This window comes from Choloepus didactylus, chromosome 5 (assembly GCF_015220235.1).
Source record: "Choloepus didactylus isolate mChoDid1 chromosome 5, mChoDid1.pri, whole genome shotgun sequence".
In the NCBI taxonomy this organism is placed as follows: Eukaryota; Metazoa; Chordata; class Mammalia; order Pilosa; family Megalonychidae; genus Choloepus; species Choloepus didactylus.
Window position 1 is genome coordinate 51,425,147 of NC_051311.1, and position 21,416 is coordinate 51,446,562.

General features: G+C 36.4%; 1 protein-coding gene and 1 pseudogene across 10 annotated transcripts in view; one reads left to right on the forward strand and one right to left on the reverse strand.

Moving 5' to 3' along the window:
• The first annotated feature begins 861 nt into the window (after positions 1-861).
• On the forward strand, positions 862-1,588 carry LOC119535297 (annotated as a pseudogene).
• A 5,388-nt stretch (positions 1,589-6,976) lies between these two features.
• LOC119534028 (putative RNA-binding protein Luc7-like 2) overlaps positions 6,977-21,416 on the reverse strand; it is a 73,548-nt gene continuing 59,108 nt past the window's right edge. For 8 of the 10 annotated variants that reach the window (XM_037836049.1, XM_037836051.1, XM_037836052.1 and 5 more), the window contains 4 exons: positions 20,273-20,364; positions 16,972-17,001; positions 11,971-12,162; positions 6,977-8,289 (listed from right to left, as the gene is read on the reverse strand). In XM_037836049.1, coding sequence (XP_037691977.1) covers positions 8,112-8,289; positions 11,971-12,162; positions 16,972-17,001; positions 20,273-20,364 — 492 coding nt within the window. In that variant the 3' untranslated portion in view covers positions 6,977-8,111. The remainder of the gene's footprint in view (positions 8,290-11,970; positions 12,163-16,971; positions 17,002-20,272; positions 20,365-21,416) is intronic. The other 2 variants (XM_037836056.1, XM_037836050.1) reach the window with 1 other exon arrangement.

Consider the following 21,416-nt stretch of genomic DNA (forward strand, 5'->3'; position numbering starts at 1 on the left):
AGTGAGTGAGGGAAAGCATTGCTCACCACAGCAGGCAGTTCGCTAGGATAAGTGGCCTGCAAAGGGGGTCTGGCTGCTTACACTCCCAGCCAGGGAAGAAGGATGGCCCAGTGGCTGGGCCTGCAATTATGAGCAGAAGTGCATATCACTAGTAGAGGACCAAAAAGAGAGAGAACCGTGATCATAAACTGGTTCTGTATCTGATCAGGCAAAGGACCAGGGAACTGTGGCCACATCTAACCTCTGATAAGGGCAAAGCGTGAATACTAAACATTTAGGTCCTGAGTTGTAAGGAGCACACCTGACAAGCACTAACAGTCTTAGAAACACTCTGGTGTTTCTCCTGGCTGTCATCTTATGCCAACTCTAAAATTAACCACAGATCTCAATGGTATGTTTGACTCACTTCAAAGCCTTTCTCAGACAGGCTGGATTCACATCAGGAGCCCTTCAGCTCCTCCCAGTTTCAGGGCCCTGTATCGGGTGCACTACACATGTGAAGGTTAGTACCCCAGCTCCAGGTGCTCCTTAGAATTGCCTGCGGAAGTTAAAAAATATCGATGCCCAGTCTCCTTCCTAGATGCAAGAATCAGAATCTTGGTAAGGGAAGGGTAAGGAGTGGTGAGTGTGGTACTGGGGCCTGGAAATCCACAAATTTTTAGCTTCACTTGGTGAGAAAGGGGAATGAGAGCAAACTTTTAAACTGCCATACTAGGAAGCTTTTACTGTCCAAAGTTAGCAAACCAAGAATAGCAGTATAAACATATTATTTAGAAATATGAAGAGAAATACTAGAAGCAGCAGCAAAAACATTTGAAGTGGTTGCCTTAAAACTAACAGATGGTGGATGGGAGGCGGAACATGGGGGGCGGCCCACAGCACCTGCCCGTCCGTTACCCGACCAGGACCGAGTGGCACCCAGCGTGGCACCCAGCTTCACAGTGGGCAGATGACCACCTGCGCCTTGTCCAGAACATCAGCACTGGAACAGCCGTAGCTGGAATAATGTTCCTTCTAAGTGTTCGAATGATAAGCCACGTGGTGGTGTGCTGGTTAAGTTGGCCGGAGTAGAACTCACTGACGCTGGGAAGGTATGGTTACAAAATGAGTAAAACTTTCCCAACTGCTGTGGTTCCAACTTCTTGGAAAGGAGAACTCAACACTCTTTTGCTACCTTTTAGTGAAAAGGGGTAAATATTTTAATGTGAATCTGAATGAAGAAATTTTGAGAAGGGGCCTGGGCAAAACTGTTCTTGTTAAAGGGCTAAATTATGATTCTGAAATCTGTTGGACAATTCAAAGAAACTTACTTACAGCTGAATTAAACAGCCTTAAAAAAAGGAGAAGGAATATGGAAGGAAGAATCTGAAAAAAAATTTTTTTGAAGAAATTCAAAGATATCTGGAAAGAAATACTGAAAAAAGACAGTTATATAATAAAAGCTGGATCAGATTTCAACTTGAATAAAGAAAGGCATTATGACAGATTTAAAAGGACTTACAAAACACTGAAAGACAACATGAATTAATTCTTAATACCGAAGTTCAGAGAATGTAAGAATCATGTACACTTTCGTAGAAAAGTGTAAAATGTTCTGAGGTCTGGAAGTGACTTAGTCTGAAAAGAATCAAGTATTTAAATATATGGATATTTTTTATTGAGCCAGAATGGACATTTCCTCAGATGATCAAAGTTGTGTTCTAATGATGTTTAAATATTTAAAAGATTATTATAAGTAACATAAGCCTTTACATATTGTGGTTAATGTAAATTTTCTATGCTTTTAGGAAAAAAGAGATAGTATAAAAGTTACCAAGTTGAAGGACTTACATATGTACTCCTAATGTTTTGAACAGAGAGTATAAACATTGGCCATTATGTTATTTTAGTTATTTTGGGCAGCCGTGTTATTTTTTGTTTACAGAGTTTTTTATTTTTACAGTTATATTGAGTATTTATAATAAAGTTACTCTTTATACTTCATGTCTGAGGCCTCATCTCTCCCAACTGCTTATCTGCTTGTGAATTTGAGACAATGCTGTAAGAGAAGGGCACCTTAAACCATTCTTAGTAATAAAGTAATAAAGCAGAGACGCTGAAATGTTTGTGTGGTATGAAATTGCTGACTTCGCTCTCTCAAACTGGTATCATTCTAGGTTTACACACACACACACACACATATATATAGATGTAGAGAGAGAGAGGTATGATTTTTCTCTACATGGAAGCAATATTATAAAAAACATATCCTTAATTTATTTTTATTAAAAATAAGATATCTGAAATATAAAAAACAAGAAAACTAATGGTAAAAGAAGTTGGAATAGTGATTTGGGGGAGGGGAATATTAACTGGGAAGGGATTCCAGGGGGGGTTCTAGGGTGCTGGAAATGGTCTGTATCTTGATCTGGGTGGTAGATGGGATGTATATATACATATGTAAAAATTCATTAAGCTTTACAGTTAAGACTGTGTACTTTATGGTATATATAATTCAAAAATTCTAAAAATGTTTACCCCTGTGGAACAGGAATAGGTTATAGAGGACTTTTTAAAATATACACATACACCCTTTAATACCATTAACTTGAAACTGTATTTACATACTCTTTTGATAAAAATAGAAATTAGATTTTTTTTAAATGGTCCACAATAGATTTTCATGTACAGCATGGGTTGAGAACTACTAACTTCAGAAATTATTCCTGTGACTGTCTTTGTTTAGGTTAAATCCTCACAAGTTTCAGCCTATCTTTCAGAGTACGTCTTTACCTATCTACAAAACCGAAGTTGGAAGAGATAAGTTACACAGCAGGTGATTGATTCTGCATGGAATTCCTCTGGGTAATTTTTCTAGTCTCTTTTCCCACCAGGCACTGCCAGCTGTTATTATTTGAAAATCCCATCTAATAATGTTGCCACCAGCAATGGCTTGTTTCCTGGAGCTTTTGAGACCAGCCCTCTGATGCAGGCTGCCTCATTGCCCAGCAGCTCAGAACAGGCTTCAGAGCAGCACTTCTGGAGATTTTGTTTCTAGTAGAATCCCCTGTGCCAAGCACACACAACCCACCCTCCACCTGAGATTCTGATTCAGTAGGTGTGAGGTTGGGGACCCAAGTTAGGTTTTACCAGCTTTCCTAGTGATTCTGATCCAGAAGCCACATTTTGGGATATTGCCACTAGGTAAATAACTTTTAAAAAGAAAAATCAACCTATTGAAGTATAATTTGCACAAAATAAAATGCACCCACGTCAAGAGTGCCTTTTGATAAATGGGGGCACCTGTGTACCACTGCCAACAAGAAATAATATGGATTATTTCCAACACCTAGCTCTCATGTCCCTTTGAGACCAAGCCTCCCTCCTCCGAGACCTCCAGCTTTGTGTCTCTATAGTCTTACTGTTCAGGATTCCATGTACTTTTGTGTTTGTTTTTTTTTTTGTTGTTTAGTGTTTTAAAATTTGTTCATGTTGCTGTATGTATCAGCAGTTCCTTCCTTTGCAGGGCTCTATCACATTGATCTACACTCTAGTTGATTTATTTCTGCTGTCTCCAGTTTTTGTCTATTATGAAGAAAGCTGCTATGAATATTCAAATACAAGTCTTTGGGCAGATTTTAAATTTTTAGGGACTAGGAGTGGCATTACTGGGTCATATGGTAAGAATGTTTCCTTTACAAGAAACTGCCGAACTGTTTTCCAAAGCAGCAATCCTATTTTATAACTGCACCAGCCAAGTATGAGTTCCAGTTGCTCCACATCAACCTTTTTACCTTTAGCAAATCTAGTGGTTGTATAGTGGTATCTCAGTGTGGTTTCATTTGCATTTTCCTCATGACTAATGATGTCATTCATCTTTTTATGTCCTCTTTGGCTGTTCATATAGTGACTTTGTAATTCTGATACAGATGGTTCAGAGGCCATACTTTGAGAAGCCCTGCTGAAAAAGACCCATATTCCACCAGGATAGAGCATTTTACTGACGATTTAAATGGAAAAATTTAAGAAACCTTCCAGCTTTATTTTATGGCAAATTTCAAAATAGAGGAAAGTTGAATGACACAATGAACATCCATATGCCCTCTACCTAGATATAACAGTTGTTAACATTTTGCCACATTTGTTCTTTATTTATATGTCATGTATATAGTCGTTGAACTATTTGAAAATGTTGCAGACATCAAGACACCTTACTCCTAAATACTTCAAGATGCATCACCTAGTCATAAGGATATTCTTCTGAGTAATTGCAGTTCCACCATTACACTTAATAATTTCATACTCAGTTCATATTCTAATTTCCCCAGTTGTTCCACTAATATCTTTTAAACAAAGATGTATTCAATGCTCAAGCAAGCATTGTACGGATTCTCTCTTTAGTCTCTTAACTTACAATGTTTTTTGCTTCATGACATTGACTTTTTGGAGACCAGGTCAGTTGTACTGTAGAATGCCACATATTCTAGATGTCTCACACTATGCATAAACACTTTTGACAGGAATACTTCCTGAGTGATACTGGGAACTCTGTATTTCATCACCTACTAGATTTCAAGTAAAATTTATCAAATTTTCTGAAAAATTCTCAGGGAACAAAAAACTATGACTCATATAACCCCAATTTGGATAAATATGGGCTTCTTATGTGTTATTCTCAGCTTTAGGGATAGTGTAAAAATAAAACGAGACTATATGAAAGAGTTTGGAAACAGTGCACTACTATACAAAGGCCAAGTTATTCTATCTTCATTCATTTGGGCCTTTCATTTTGTTCCCTTTATGGACATTTCTGCTGGTCCCTCTTTGACTTTCCCAGCCCAGAACATACCTGTCACAGTATGCCATGCCAGGAAGAACCTCAGACTTACGAGATGTAGGCTGACTCACTCATGACTTCTGGTTAGTTACCTGGCATCACCCAGTTTCCTCCTCTGTAAATGGATGTGATGCTGATGGGATGTCTTCCTTGCCAGTACTACAGGATTGTTGTTCAAATCAATTCCAAGAGTCTCAAAACCTTATTTTCAGCTAAGCCCTACTATACCATGCAAGCCATTAGCTTGGTCTTATCCCCAGATGTACCTGGAGGCTCAGAACCTCCAATTCCCTGATGTCTCTGCTGCTACCTAGAGAACATGCAGAGGCACCTCACAGTTCAGAGACATCTCCTCATGCTGGCCTCGGTGCTCCACAAGCCCCGGCTCACACTGGACTTGAGTACTGCTCTTCTGGTAGACCCCTGCCAGGTCTTCCCCAAGTGGTTCCTGCCATCAAAAGCCTCTTCTCTTAGACCTCTCCAAGAGTCTCCAGTCTTCCATAATCAGCTAATTACTGAATAAGGACATGTTTAAATATTTTAACAACTGGTGTAGTCATACTAGTACACATTAACTGAATATCTACCTTGGATGTATTTTGGTATTTTTAAAATTATGTAATATTTACTCAGGTTTTAAAAATTGAGAAATCTATCAACATTTCTCATTTTAATAACTGTCACCAGCATTAAAAAAAAACTTATACAATGAAACAAGGGCCATTATTTAAAATTACCATTTCAAAAGGAGAATTTACCACAGTGATAAGTGTTCATTTAAATTTGGCTCTCTCTGGCTTAAAGGACTAATGCTGAAAGCTACTTTTAAATATTCTGTAAAAATGGAATTTGGATTCTCTTAAAATGCACCTTGGAAAAGAAAAAGATAAATAAACCTTGGTTTTAGGCTTAATAATCAGAGTTGGAAAGTCTCTCTAAAGATTTAAAGAACTCAGAAACAAAGTTTTTTTTTTAGTTTCAGTTGAACAGGTCAGCAAAATTATCTTTAGGGGGTAATGGCTGGTGAAAGCAAAATGAAGGGCTTGTTGAAGGGAAATACTCAGCATGGCATCTTCAATCTATCTCCAGAGGATCAAATAATGTTTTTGCAAACACATGACTAAGCTTGCGTATACTTTCTAGCAGTCACCACATAACACCAAAGTACCAAAAACTGTGTGTGTAGGAGAGAGAGATTGAGATATTTAGGGTTATTCTAACACAACGGTTAGCCCTGTCACAAGGATAATTTAAAAATGGAGATTTACTCCAAAATTTAAATACTAAAAGCAATACATGTGAGAGCATTCATTTAAAGCACCATGCAGTGGAAGTGGTCTACTGTGGTGGTCTTGGAAAGATGGTCCACACTGGCTATCAATAACTTGGCTGGTAGTCAGGCAGCCTATACTACCTGCATATCACAACTGCAATAACAACTAATAATACAGACACTGTGATTTTTCTCATTTATATATTAGGCAGAGAATATTCAGTTATAATTGTACACTTATAATGCTAGGATGTATTTTTCAATCATGATCTGGAACTAGAACTCTAAACCAGCTGTATCACTAACTATAATGGGTCAGCTCCCAGGTATCTTCCCTGCATTTCCCTGATCTTACCCTCTCCCCGTGTATCCCACCCACGGTATTAAATCCAAAATGCTTGTAATTTTCATTTCTAGGAGAACAGACCACCAGGAACAAAGTGTATACAAAAAAGTTTTTCAGCAACCAAAAGTAAAGGAAGGGAGAAGGTTAATAGGCCACTAACAAACACAGATGAGTCTCTTAAACTCTGTATAAACTAGACTGTATAGAACCAAATATGGCAGAAAATCTTCAGTTAATGAGGCATAACTTACTAAACTGGGAAATTAATAACTGTCCCTTTTAGGTGTAAATCTGATGTGAGTTTCCCTTTCTCTCTGAGGTCCGCATTCCACATTCCTTTGGCATGTCAAATGTGTCAAATTTTGGGAAGCAGAGACAGAAATCGCTGTTGAAAAGTGATCTTAGTTCATTATACTCACAGACACTAATTTCACTACTGAATGTATTTTTGTTCTCAACATTATTTTATAGTCACATGTGATACCTGCCAACTACTGTTTAAAACGTTAGTCGGTAGACAGCTCTTGCAGAAACAGTCTCATTCTGTTGGTTACACTGTTTTTATTGCAGTGTGCTGAAAGAGAAGAAAAACAAAACAAAAACCCAAAGTCTTCAACAGGTCCAGTCCTAGCAGTTGTTAGACAGCCTTGAAGCAGCCGGAACATGGTCAGTATAGGGCCCAGACAGAGCAAGAGTTCATCTGGAATCTTTGCATGTATATATTTATTTCCTTTGGTGCCTTGCACATTAAGGCACTATTAATGATATAACAGAATAGAGGAAATGCCCACAGCAAACAGTTCTAGTCACAATTTACTAGACAGTTACAGTTTAATGATGGTGATGGTGATTGTTTCATTTTATTATTATTTTTTACAATAAGGGTGTAGCCTTTATACTCCACACACACAAAATATAACAAGTGCTTATGAAAGCCCCTGCCCCCACCCCCTCAAAACATCCTGAACATAGCAATTCTATAGAACAGAAAAAATCAAGACGTTTGATTTCAAAATGCCAATAAAAAAGCAAAATATGTAATACAACAGCTTTTTGACTTTTAACTCTAAAGAGGCACCATTAAACAAAAAAGAAAAAAATTATCCAACACAAATTTCTCCAGCACACATTCCAGTATAAATGCTTTGAACTGTAATCAGCTAGTAATTAATAATGGGAATAGGACCTTAGAACAGAAGTTATATTGCTTCCCTGCCCCCTTCCTCTTAAAATTGGAGGGTGGAGGTATTAGGGATATACAAGTCAAAGGAAAAAAGAATTAAAAAGAAAAATTCCCAAAGCTACTGCTGTTTGGACTAGAAAGGAAGACAGCATTTTACAAATATTCATAAAAACCCAAGGCAAGTAACACAATTCATTCACTATCACTACTACTAGAAAGAATAATCAGAGATCGGCATCTTATTATATAAAACTGTACTTGTGAACAGAGACTCCTTTCAGAATTGTATTACAAGGTCACCAGACACTATGGATGTAGTTTTAGGCTTCATCAAGGAAAACAGGTTCAGTTCAGATCAAGTTAGATTTTGTGTATTTAGCCTAGCTGGATCGTGTCTGGAACTGCTCACTGTGTCACCCTGAACAGCTGTAAACTAAACAATAGTATGTATCTCCATAGGAAGCTTAAGGATTGAGGATATGCACATGGCTAATTAGATCTCCCCTGCTTCGCGCTCTTCAGAGCTCCTCCTGTCTTCTGATCTGCCATTAGCGCTCTCATAGGACCGCTTCTTATCTTTTCGATCTCTGTCACGAGGTGATCTGTCTCTTGAACTCCTGTCTCTGTCACGTGATGCTAAGTCTTGGTCTCTGAATCTTTCTTTTGAGGATCTGAAAAATATTAATTTGAGGAGCAAAATATGTTGGGAAACCCAAAATCTAAATGAAAGAATAGGATAAATATCAAGTTACTGGTAGCTGAAGATACAGAGAGGATACAGCCAAGAAAGAGAAGATTCAATTTTCTAACAGAAAAGAGCCCTAACATATTTGATAAGGCACTAAAACAAGGAGATGGGTGAAAACAAATAGCTAAGGGTGAAAATGCAACAAGCTAAAATGATGATTTATAGGATAATCCTGATTATCTCACAGGCAACTATAAAACAACTCCAATTCATAAAAATATATTTAATAGAAAATAATATATAGTCAATAACTTAAAAAAGTGAAAAGTATCAAATAGAATGTCAATTCCAAGTTGGACAGAAATCAATGACTTAGAACAGGGGTCAGCAAACTGGGTCAGATAGTAAATACTTCAGGTGTTACAGGTCACTTACAGCCTTTATGGCTGGCATATTCTTCTTTGTTCTTTTTCTCTTTTTTTAACAACTCTTTGAAAAATGGAAAAACCATCTACAGCTCATTCGCTGTACAAAAACAGACCGCTGGCTGGATTTGGCCTACTGGCAATAGTTTGGCAACACCTGACTTAAAGAACTACTCTATTTAATGATAGAGCTTTAAATAATCATTATTCAATAATCTGCTTTACTTCTCCTGTGTTAGCTCACCCAACCAACAGGAAAAAAAAAAAAAAAAATCAGAATGGGAGACAGAGAAGGATGACCACACTATAATAAATCTCAATTAACCATAACTATTTCCTAATTCTGCCTTCTCAATTCCCAAACCTGACTTCAATAAAAAAGGCAAATAACAAAACAAACTCATATTAAAAATTCAGTCAGAAGGCATACCAGAGAACATTATGAGATAAGAATAAATATGGAATCTTCTGTACTTTCAGCATCTAAAATGAATGAGTAACATGTTACATGTATTTGATTCTTTACAGGTGACACAGTACTTTTACATAATTAACTCACTTAACCCATGGTCAAATTTAGGATCTGCAGCACTGCCAAGAACTTGAATAAATAATGCTCTCATCTTCTAAGACAGGAAATCATACTACTGCACTGTTTTATAAGTACAGTTATGGCAGGTTAAAACCAAAATAATTGTCATATTTTGAGCATTCCAGTTAATTAAGTAATTAAGTTATTCTAGTTAACTAACAGACTTAATTTAAAAGAATCAACCAGTGGAAGTCTGGTTACACTAGCCCTATCTGTAGGCTCTGTAGGGATGGAATACGAAGAGACGATACAGATGATACCTAAGAATAAGTACACTAAATACTAAGTCCCAAAGGTTGGTTGTTTTTCAGTTAATATAATATGAGATGAGCATCAACCAATATTTTATAAGGGATTACAAGATCTGATATATTATGCTAAGCAGTTTCCATGTACTATTTCATATTTCAAACTATCCATAATCTAATGAAGTGAAAGGTGGGATAATTAAAATAATTGGTCAAGGCCACTGAATCCAAGTATACTGAAGTCTGCAATATACATGTCTGAATAGAGCAAAAGGTAGGAAAATAAAAATGGTTCTCATTAACCAATAGTAACTGTTGCCACAGAAAGGTCACAAAGACAATCTACTTATATCAAAGACTGGTAATTTCAAAGCAGGGGCAGGAAAACAAGAAAACATAATTATAAGCCAAATTGGAACTTTTACCTTGAAAAATTAAACCCAAATATGCAGAAGTAACGACTTCATGTGTAATAAAATGTAGGCTGTAACAGCAATTATGTGCTAATTTTTGGTAAAACTAAAAAGAATGATGCTTTAAAAGAGAATAATCTAAAAATCAAAAGATGAGAAATGCTCGAGTAAAACGAAACTTTTAATAGTTTTACAAAAATAATCCCCATTAAGAACATGCTAAAAAATCAGATGTTATGGTTGTCACATTTATGGTGGAAAAATTTCCTATGCGACTTTATAAATGCAGAACGAGGCATCAGAGACTAAGACTAAGATAACAGAATCTCAGAAGATGAGGGGACTTGACCACCCCCCCATCCGTTCATCCCCACCAGCAGTAAAGACATGTAAGAGTTCACAGATAGCAGAAACAATGACAGTTGGGCAGGCAAGAGAAACTGTCCAGACCTTCCATCACCATAGCATGATGATTCTCAAATTTATTGTGCATGTAACACTCAGGAAGAACTTCTTAAAAATGCATTTTTCTATGTAATTTATTGAGGGCGACCTCCAAAATTTGCAGTTTTAAGAGTGTGTAGCAAGTGGCCTATAAACCACTTCGAGGAACTCTGTCCCTTACAATTTCTCTCGTTCTCTGGTTTTGCTTAAGATACTCACTCTATCTGGGATATCTTTTTCCTACCTGTTTTTACCTATGCAAATTATACCCATTTTATTCAAATTTTGTCTACTACTGAAACCATTTTTTATTACGCTGGTGTTTCCCTCATCTAAACAAACAGCTCTATCATTTATAAAATACAGTTCAGCATTATAATATGTGGTATTACACCAATCTAATTATTGTCAGAGGTGTATGTTAGTCTTGTGTTCTAACTCATACAGTAAACTCCTTGGAGCAACTTGAGTAAGTTCGCTCAAACATGTTACACTTCTTTATTTTTCATGAGTCCTAATACAATAGAAAATTCTTACTGATTTAAGTCACCTTAAAGACTATTTTGAACAAGGTAAGAATATAAGAAATAAATAAAATATTGACTAAGTGCCTATGAACCAACTAAATTGTGAATGATTTCAGGGAATGGCTATTTCAGGGTCAAAAAAGAAAAAAGGTTTTTAACAGTTTTCTGTGTATTCTACTGTGGGCTTTATATGGTAGGTAATATATAAAAAATGTAAGAAAAACAGATAGTAGGTACTCAAAAAAAAAAAAGTTTACCATTTATATTCTTGAGATATGCTTGAGAAGAGTTGTCAAGAAAAAAAACAATTTATCCATGGTTTACATTCCATAGAAAGTATCTGGCTTCAGGGCTATCATGTGACCTGAGAAGTTTTGGGAGCGTGGTCTCTACACATTGAGTGTAACATGCCACCATATTCAAATCCTTTGTCTATTCTGAGTACATATTCAGGTCCCTAAAAATATCTCCCCCTGTGTCTGTCCTGTTTGCACCTTTAAGTCCTCTCTCTCATCATGTCAAGGAAGCATGTAGCTTCCTTAATATTCTGAATCTGCCCTACACCAAGCTAATGGTATGTAACAATGCATACAAGAATATGCTAGAACTAGAATGTGTCTGCTCTGAAAAAGTGCACCAGTTCAAATAAGTTTGGAGAAAAATAAGTCAAACAAAGATAAACAGTTAATGAAAGGACTTCTCAGAACCCTTCATTTGCTTATACTGAAAAACCTCTAAGAGTACTGTTATTTAGAATTATTTGCCCATAGAGCACTTTTTCCCAAGAAACACCAAGCAGAGAAAAGCAGCAATAACCTTTACACATAACGATTCCATCATCTTACTCTGACTCATGGGTATCTTATTTCTGAGGTACCTATACAATCAGGGGAACAAACATCACACGCACAAATGTGTACATTATTACTAGACGCAAGTTTCAAACCAGTAATATTCCAACTCTAAAATATATTATAAAAGTAGTTTCACATCCTTTCAATCGATACATCAATACCTCCTCTTGGATCGTTCTCTGCTCCTATCTCTAGAACTATGCCGACTTCTCTGGTGGCTGCGGCTACGGCTGCGACTGCTAGAGCGGGATCTGTGACGATGACGTTTCTCACGAGATTTGGATCGAGTTCTTCTCTTCCGTTCCCGTGACATGGAGCGAGACCGATGTCTACGGTGCTCTCTGGACCTGGATCTAAAAAAAAGACAAAGATTTGATTTGAATGAATGCCCAGTTTTGTTTTAAGCTTTTTCAGCACTACATTTCTCATTTAGTAAAGCCTTTTCTTTAGAAAGAAATTATCTCTTGGTTGGTTTACTTAATGCAAACTCTATACCATATTAGCTAAATCTACACTAAAATAAATGGCTGGTACATAATTACATACTCAAATTTCAAACTAGAAACTAAATACTTATTCTTACAGGTCCATCAGTACACTGTATAAATTTGTATCAGGAATTTTAAAGGAAGTGAAGGAAACAATCTGTACCACTACTATATGCCAGGCATTACCTAGACACTTTATGAATTTGATTTCATCTAAATGTATCAGATTTTTAGCATCACATACTTGAGAAATAAAGCATGCCCCGACAGACACTGACAGAAGGGAGGAGAGGGATGAGAAAGAATACTGTTTAGGAGAGGACTGTTCCTTCCATTGGAACAACTGTTAAACAGGCAGCAACTGTCTCAAACAGCTACTTGGAAACTCTGGAGGCCAGAAGAACACTGTACAAACACACCTAGGGAACAGCATGAGGAAGAGGCTGATAAATTACAGTGAAGTTCAGTAACTGCTCGTTCTGCCTGGTGGCTACCGACATCTGTCCCCCACTCTTGTGGCAGGCCACCATGGGGTCCAGTACCTGGCTAGCTTGCTGTGACAAAAAGGCACATAAACATCCTCTTCAACAAAGACCGGGGGGGGCGCACGGCTGGTCTCTGATCACAGCTTTTTATTAGTGAATTCAGGTCTGGTGGGGGAGCTCTGAGAGCAGCCATTGTTTCAAACTGTTCAGAGAAGGGCAGTGACAGTGGAGACTCAAGGACCCTGCACTTCTTCAGGTCTGTGGAGGACAGTTAGCTGAAGAGCTGCATTTGCTGGGCAGACCAAGAAAGCTCAGCTTTAAAGTCCTTGATTTTCTTCCTCCTCAAGTACTATGGAGCCAGTCTGCAACCCCGTTTTGGCTGGAAAGTCCTCTTTAGTGTGCTGCTTCTCCCAGAATTTGCCCTCCAGGCAAGAACAGCTTGAGACAATGAAAGGAGTGTAAAAAAGTATAGTGGCTGAAAATTAGGGGCAAAGGATTGCCAGCTTCCAAAACCCAGAAGAGGGAGGTCTGTCTTCTGAGAAAGAGCAGGAACAACCAAACTCTGGTACGCAGGGGAACTCCAAAACAATTAACAAGCAAAAGCCCATAGAACTACCAAATAACCTGGCAATCCCACTACTAGCTATCTGCACACTTATGTTCATAGTGGCATTTTTCAAAACTGCCAAAAAGATGGCATCAACCCCAGTGCCCATCAACCAATGAATGGATAAAATGTGGTAAATACAATGGAATTCTTACTCAGCTGTGAAAAGAAATGAAGTCCTGATACATGAGACAACATGGATGAACTTTGAAAACATCATGTTGTGTGAAATAAGCCAGATACTAAAGGATAAATATTGTATTATCTCACTGACTTGAAATAATTAGATTTAGCACACCCACAGAGTCAGAATAAAGAATAAAGGTTACCTGGGGATGGGGTGGGGATAAGGAATGTGAAGTTATTAAAATGTACAGGATTATCCTATTTGGAATGATGGAAACTTTTTGGTAATGAATGGAAGTGACTGTAGCACAATATTGGGAATGTTATGTACCGAAATATATATCTGAACATGATTAAAAGGGGAAATGTTAGATTGTATATATGGTAACATAACAGTTTGGCAGTTCCTCAGAAAGCTAACTATAGAACTGCTGTAAGACCTGACAATCCCACTACTAGGTACATACCCAAAAGAACTGAAAGCAGGGATTCAAACAGATACTTGCACATCGATGTTCATAAGGGCATTATTCACAATTGCCAAAAGATGGAATCAACACAACTGTCTATCAGCTGATGAATGGATAAACAAAATGTGGCATATACATACAGTGGAATATTATTCAGCATTAAAAAGGAATGAAGTTCTGATTCATTTATGTGACAACATGGATGAACTTCGAAGACATTATGTTAAGTGAAATAAGCCAGACACAAAAAGACAAATATTGTATGATCCTACTGATATGAAGTAATTTGAATAGGCAAACTCAGAGTCAGAATCTAGAATATAGGTTTCTAGGGGCTGTGTTGGGGGTGTAGAATATGTAGTTAATGCTTAATTTGTACAGAATTTCTCTTTAGGTTGATTGTAAAGTTTTGGAAATGGACGGTGGTGATGGTAGCACAACATCTTGAGTGTAATTAACAGCACTGAATTATACATGTGAATTTGGCTAAAAGGGGTAAATTTTAGGTCATATATATGTTACTTGAATAAAAGTTAAAAGCTAAAACATAGGACTACACAACACAGTGAACCCTATTGCAAATGATGGACAAATATAAAAATGTTCCTTCACAAATAATGACAAATTACCACACTAATGCAAGTTATTAATAATAGGGTGGTATACCGGGGTGTGTGTGTGTGTGATAATAATACACTCTAAACTATGGACTACAGTTATTAGTACAATTATAATATTCTTTTACCAATTATAACAAAGGTACCACACTAATGCTAAGTGTTAATAATAGAAGGGATAAATGGGACTCTATTAAAATATTTTTGCATGATTTTTCTGTTTTGTAAGCCAACAACTTCTCTAATTAAAAATAAATAAATAAAATAAATAAAAAGGGGTAGGCTCTTGTGGCCCCCTAGCCAGCCACTCCACTACCCCCACTCACCAGCTCGGTGCAGAGCTAGCTACACTCCTAGTGTGGATCCCTGGTACCAGCTCTGGGGGCAGCAAGTAACCCTTGTGCACGTAGGTCTGGACCAATCCATTTGGTGGTAGCCTGAGGGTCTTGCATGTAGAAGACGGCTCACTGAGCTCTCCTACAGTATGCTACAGAAGAGCAGTCAAGCCATGCTGCCTGGGGCAAGGGACTGTTGACTGTACGACATAAAGTGCAGTATCTGGGATGGTGAGGAAACTGTTTCTTAGGGAAGAGGAAACATTCAGAACCAAGGAAACAGGAATTCCTAGGGCCACACAAAAATGCCCAAGACAAGACCAGTGCGCACAAAGGATCAGGGAGGCCCCTAGTGTGTGGGCCAGAAGCTATTCTCTAAACATATTATATGGATAAGCTCTGAAGCAACTGCACTCACACAAGTCAATCTGCAAAGACTGGTAAAGCTGTTTTCTTTTTTTCCTCTCTCTTTTTGGTTAGCCCTTGGCATTCAAGGAAAGCTACATACAACTTAAGAACAGATGCCTCAGATTCCAAATTCTAGCAGTAACACATTAGAATATCAAAATGCCCAGTTTCAACAAAAAGTTTCAAGACATACAAAGAATCAGGACACTAAGGCTCAGACAAACAAGAATAAAGCATCAGAAACCATCAATTAGTAGGGTCAGACCTAGGACATTCCAGACAAAGATCTTAAAAAATGTTCCTAAATATGGTCAAAGAGCTAAAGGAAAACATGGACAAAGAATGAAAGGAAATGAGGAAAACACAAAGAGAATATCAAAAGAGATGGAAATTATGAAAACAGAGCTGAAGACCACAATAATAAAAATTAAACACTCCCTAGATGGGTTCAACAGCAGATTGAAAAAGTCAGAAAAAAAGATAAAACAATTGAAATCATCCAGTCTGAGGAGCAGAAAGAAGAAAAAATGAAGAAAAGTGAACAGAGCCTGAGGAACTCGTGAAACACCATCAGTGTACCAATATATGCGTTATGGGAGTCCCAGAAGGAGAAGAGAGAAATAAAGGCTAAAAACTTCCCAAATTTAACAAAAGACATGACTATCCACATCCAAGATGTTCAATGAACTCCAAAGCAGATAAACTCAAACAGATCCCTGTTATAATCAAATTGCCAAAGGCCAAAGATAAAGAAGGAATTCTGAAAGCAGCAAGAAAAAATTAACATGTCATGTACAAGGAAACCTCAGTAAGATTAAGTGCTGATTTCTCAGAAACCATGTAGGCAAGAAAGCAGTGGGAAGACATTTAAAGCAAAAAAACAGGGATGAGCATGGCATGTAAAGAATTGAAAAAGGATGGCCAAGTATCCCCGCCTTTCATGGAAAGAAAGAAATTACTAGTAAAATTTGTAAAGAAAGCCTTCAAAAACCCTACAAATATTAATGTCAAAAGAAAGAATTAAAAGAGCATACAGTCTTTTACTACATCCTTGCTATGTTTTGTTCTTATTCTTTAAGGCTATAAGTGCTACTTTGAAAGCGTTTTTAAATAATTAAATAAGAAGTACAAAGAGATAGGACAGTAATAAACACATAGAAAATCAAGATTGGGGCATATACTAAAATATTTCTGTTTCCATTAACAACCCACCATGGATCTGTCATTCATAAATCCATCCAACTAATTTAACCTACTTATATTTTTAGCAGGTACAATCTCTTAGAATTTGTTCCTGACATCTACCACCCCAAAATAAATAATCCTGTCACATATTTACACTGAACTTCCAAAAAAGGATTTTACAAAATATTTTGAAATATTCTTAATGTTTTCTTTATACCACCCAGGACATACCTGTATATAACTTTACTGGTAAAACTAAATTGAGGTTCACAAGTCCCTTCTGAACAGTTTCTCCTAAAAGGACATTGCTCAAACTTGAACTGTAAAAGAAATGAGTACTAATCTATTAATACTCATTAATTTTAAAAATATTTAATCTATAAAAACTACCTTTAGCAAACACTACTTCACTACTTATACCTATCTTGGATAAAGCCTTACCTTTTGGGATTCTTGCTATGTGATCGGGACCTAAAAAAGGAATAATATCTATTTTTAAAAAGGTGAGAAAACTGTAACGTGCTGTTAAAATTTAATTCTTCCTGGTTTTTTATTTTATATTAATTTTATAAATATAAGGCACAAATTCTACAGACTTCCCCACATTAGGTCCTTCTCTTTGGCGTATGAGTTTCCTTAGGATATATGACTCTCAAAAAAGAATATGCTCCCAGGAAACAAAAACATAGTTCATCATCATTCACTAATTCTCCAGAAACATACTGCCAACCTGGTTAAATCCTGTTATTCATTTCTCTGTCATTTTTTACATTCCCTTCTGGGAACAGTGTGACTAGCCTCTTAGTTGCATGCACTTGGGAACTTAACTCCATACTACACTCCCTAGAACATCCACCTCAATCTTTTTTTTTTAACACTATTTATTTATGATTAGCACGTTTACAGTCTAGAATTTTGTATTTTGTAAAAACATCCCATGTGGGTTTTTTTTTGTTTTGTTTTTATCTAGAGAAGTTGTATGTTTACAGAAAAATCATGCATGAAATACAGTTACTGTATACCACCCTATAGTTAACACCTTTCATTAGTGTAGTACATTTGTACAATTTATGAAAGTACATTTGTATAATGACACTATTAACTATGGCCCATCATTTACAATAGGGTTTATTGTGTTGTATGGTCCTATGCCAACTCAATCTTACAACATCTATGTTGTAACATGAAATGCAACACTCTTATATAAAAGCTCTCTGCACATATTCCAGTACATAGTTAATGCTTAATAAATGGTTACAGTTAATGTTACCGTTACTGGGAAGCAATACAGATTTTTTTGTGGAGACTACATAATAGCATGGCCGAAAGCAGTTTTAGACTCAGCCAAATAAGAGTTTTAACTCTGGCTTGCCACTCACTACCTGTCTGACCTGGGTAGGTTACATACCCTCTCCTCAGCTTAGTCATTTGTGAAAGAGGGATAGTAATATAAATTTCACAAGGGTGCTATAAGGATTAGATGAACTAAATAGGCAATTTCCTTAGCACAGTGCCTGGTACATAATAAGCATTCAGTAAGGGATGATAATTTTCATTATCCTTTTTGATACCACAGTTGGAATCCCATCTTGTATAATTTTGTATAGTTTGTAATTTCATCTTCCATACTTAGTTACATTTCCACAAGTTCAAAGGCAGATAAAAAAATAGATTAAAAAATGTTTTTAAACATTTCTGAAATAGGACTACATCTTATAACCAATGTTAAAAGATATTTGCCAATTGGCAAGCAGAGTAAGATATGATGTACCTTCTCATCACCTACCAATGCAAACAAACTCCAGCAAAATTTTTTTTTCTCATTTGTCGTTTCAGTTGAATAGGTTGTATTATGTAATCAAGGCACTACATGTAGTTGAATTTTCATGTAAATTTCATTTATATTGTCTTTAATGTTAACAATACTTGGCAGTATTCCCAATGTACACAAAAGAGCATGGAGATGAAGTGCAGAGGTAAAAGTTTATGATAAATAAAGTACATATATATCAATGGAGGAATACTAGCACTTCCCCTAAAAAGGGAAGATATCCACATGAAGCTATAACTCATTTTGTCACTGACAATGCAAAAAGATTATCTATTACAAACCATGCAATACAAATGAACTGAGTTTAAACTTCTTGAAATAGAGTGAGCATAACACATTTAAGCTTAAAGAAGTTGACAAAACCATATTGGTAAAGGGCTTCAATTAACTGAGGCACAACATCTGCTAACTCTGAATAGAAAGTATTTATATTTCAGAGATGTATAATACGATCAAGGGAACACTAGATATAACAAATATGGGAGCTGTATATATGTTACTAGAATAAAAACATAAAACAAAAACATACAACTGCCAACACAGTGGGCCCTAATATAAATGATGAACTATAGTTAATAATACAATTATAAAATGTTTCATGAATTATAAAAAATAACCACAATGTTTCATGAATTATAACAAATGACCACACTAATGCAAATACAGAGTGGGAACTCTGTATTTTATATATGATTTTTCTATAAACCTAAAACTAAAATAAAAAAAAAAAAACAAAAAACAAATACAGGTAAACCCTTTGCAGCATGCCTGTCCATCCTAAAGTTGCTAAAATAAAGTTACGACAAGTCATAAAGTATGCTGCCACCACGATGCTATGTAATTTTAGTTGCCAATGGGTTAAAGCAACTAGGAAGCTTCAAACATTCTAAATATGAAGAAATATGATTTTATTAAGTGATGAGTACTAATGTATAAAGAAAAAAAATTTTATACATTTAGCTATTCTTAAATTAACAATTTCTTATGACTGGTAGATCCTAGAATTGAGGAAATATAAAATTAAAGTTCAATGTAAAATAACCTTTTTATCGCAAGCATAAAACATCATAAAATAAAAACAGTTCTATGCTAACTTGGTACAAATCTAGCTCATTATAAAAATAAGACTAAAAAAGGGTGTGCCAGTTTGTATACTTATGTCCCCCAGAAAAGCCACATGCTTTAATGCATTCTTGTGGGGGCAGAGGTATTAGGGTGGACTGGGCTGGAACCTATTGGTTCAGTGGCCATGGAGATGTGACCCACCCAACTGTAGGTGATAACTGTGATTGGATAACTTCCATGGAGTGTGGCCCCGCCCAGTGTGGGCTCTCTCATAGGGAGCTGGATCTGAGACAGACATTTTCAAAACGGCCATTGGAAGCTGATGTAGACATTTTGGAAAATGCCATTTTGAAACACCACCTGGGAGCAAGCAGACACCAACCACATGCCTTCCCAGCTAACAAAGGTTTTCCGGGTGCCAATGGCTCGTCTCCAGTGACGGTACCCTTTGTTGATGGACACTATGGCCTTAAGACTGTAACTGTGTAACCAAATAAATCCCCTTTTACAAAAGCCAATCCATTTCTAGTGTTTTGCATTCTGGCAGCATTAGCAAACTAGAACAAAGGGCCTTGTTAAAAATCTTGAAAGACATAAAGATATGAAGCCATCTTTATTCAATCTTCCACAAATTTGAACAACTTTGAGCTAAATGACCTTAAGTGAATAATAATTCTTTAAGCATTGTTTCACGTTAATCTTTTAAACAAGTAAACAGAAATTTCCCATGTCCCACAACAGACTGATTAACACGTAAAATCTCCTATCAATCATATCCTTTAACCGTCTTAGAACCGGGATTATTCAACTGCAAATACCTGGACTACTCAATTAATTATGCCATACCTTCTCAACTTCTCCCTTTCTTCTCTTTCCCTTTCTTCTCTTCGTTTCAGACGTTCCTGGTTTCTTTTCTCCTGCTTCTCAGCTACAACTCTCTTAAAAAACAAAAACAGTCCAAATAACAGATGAGGAGCAAATTTCTTAGATCCATTCTCAAAGAGACCTACCCTAAACTTTATATCTCATATTGCCAATATAGTACAAGAATCACTAATATTTAATAATAATTCAATTTGAAACTGTGCCAGGAATAATCATCAGATTTACAAGTCTGTGGTTTCCAAAATCTTTCTTTTTTGAAAAATTTGTAAATCATCATGTTTCTCCATGATTTCTTTCTTCTTCTTTTTTTTAATTGAATATCTTTACATTACTCATCAAACCATACACTGGATAAAGGGGGTGTCAGTCACAAGGTTATTACAATTATACATCACAAGATAAAAGCCATCTAGTTATACAACCATTACCAAAGGTGAAGGCTACTGGATTACCGTTCAACAATTACAAACATGTCTTTCTGGCTAATCTAATATACTAGAAACTAAGAAGAAATATAGTATATAATGATTCCGTAGTCATAATCATTTGTTAAATCCTAACTTCTCAGTTACAACTCTTCCCTCATTCAGGGATATCTGGGCAATGACCAGTCTAGGTTCTTCATGCTGAAAAGGGGTGTCGACATTAAGGGATAGAGGAATGAAACTACTTGATGTTCTTGGAGAGACTGGTACCTTTGGGTTTCAGGGCTCATTCTCCATAATTCCCTAATATTTCAAATCACTTCTAGATTTTCCTCCCCTGAATGTTTTTTAGTATTGTTCTGTATTTTTAAAAGAACATCAGCCATTATAAATCACTACAAATTCCAATACCCTATGATCTTTAATATGGAAATATCCGTCACTTTCAATTACTGTCCTGATGCTGCTTTAAAAAAAGCCAATAAAATGCTAAAGAGTTGTTACTAGGTCTTTAGCTGCAAACATTCTTTTTTGGTTTTAAGTTAAAGCCCAACAACCATTTGCTATAGCGAAACTCATTTTGCCATTTTTAAAAAACCTACTCAAGCTCATTCTAGCAAATCAGGGACTAGGCATTATAAAACTGAGAACTCACTGTTAACTGCAAATATGGAGATGAA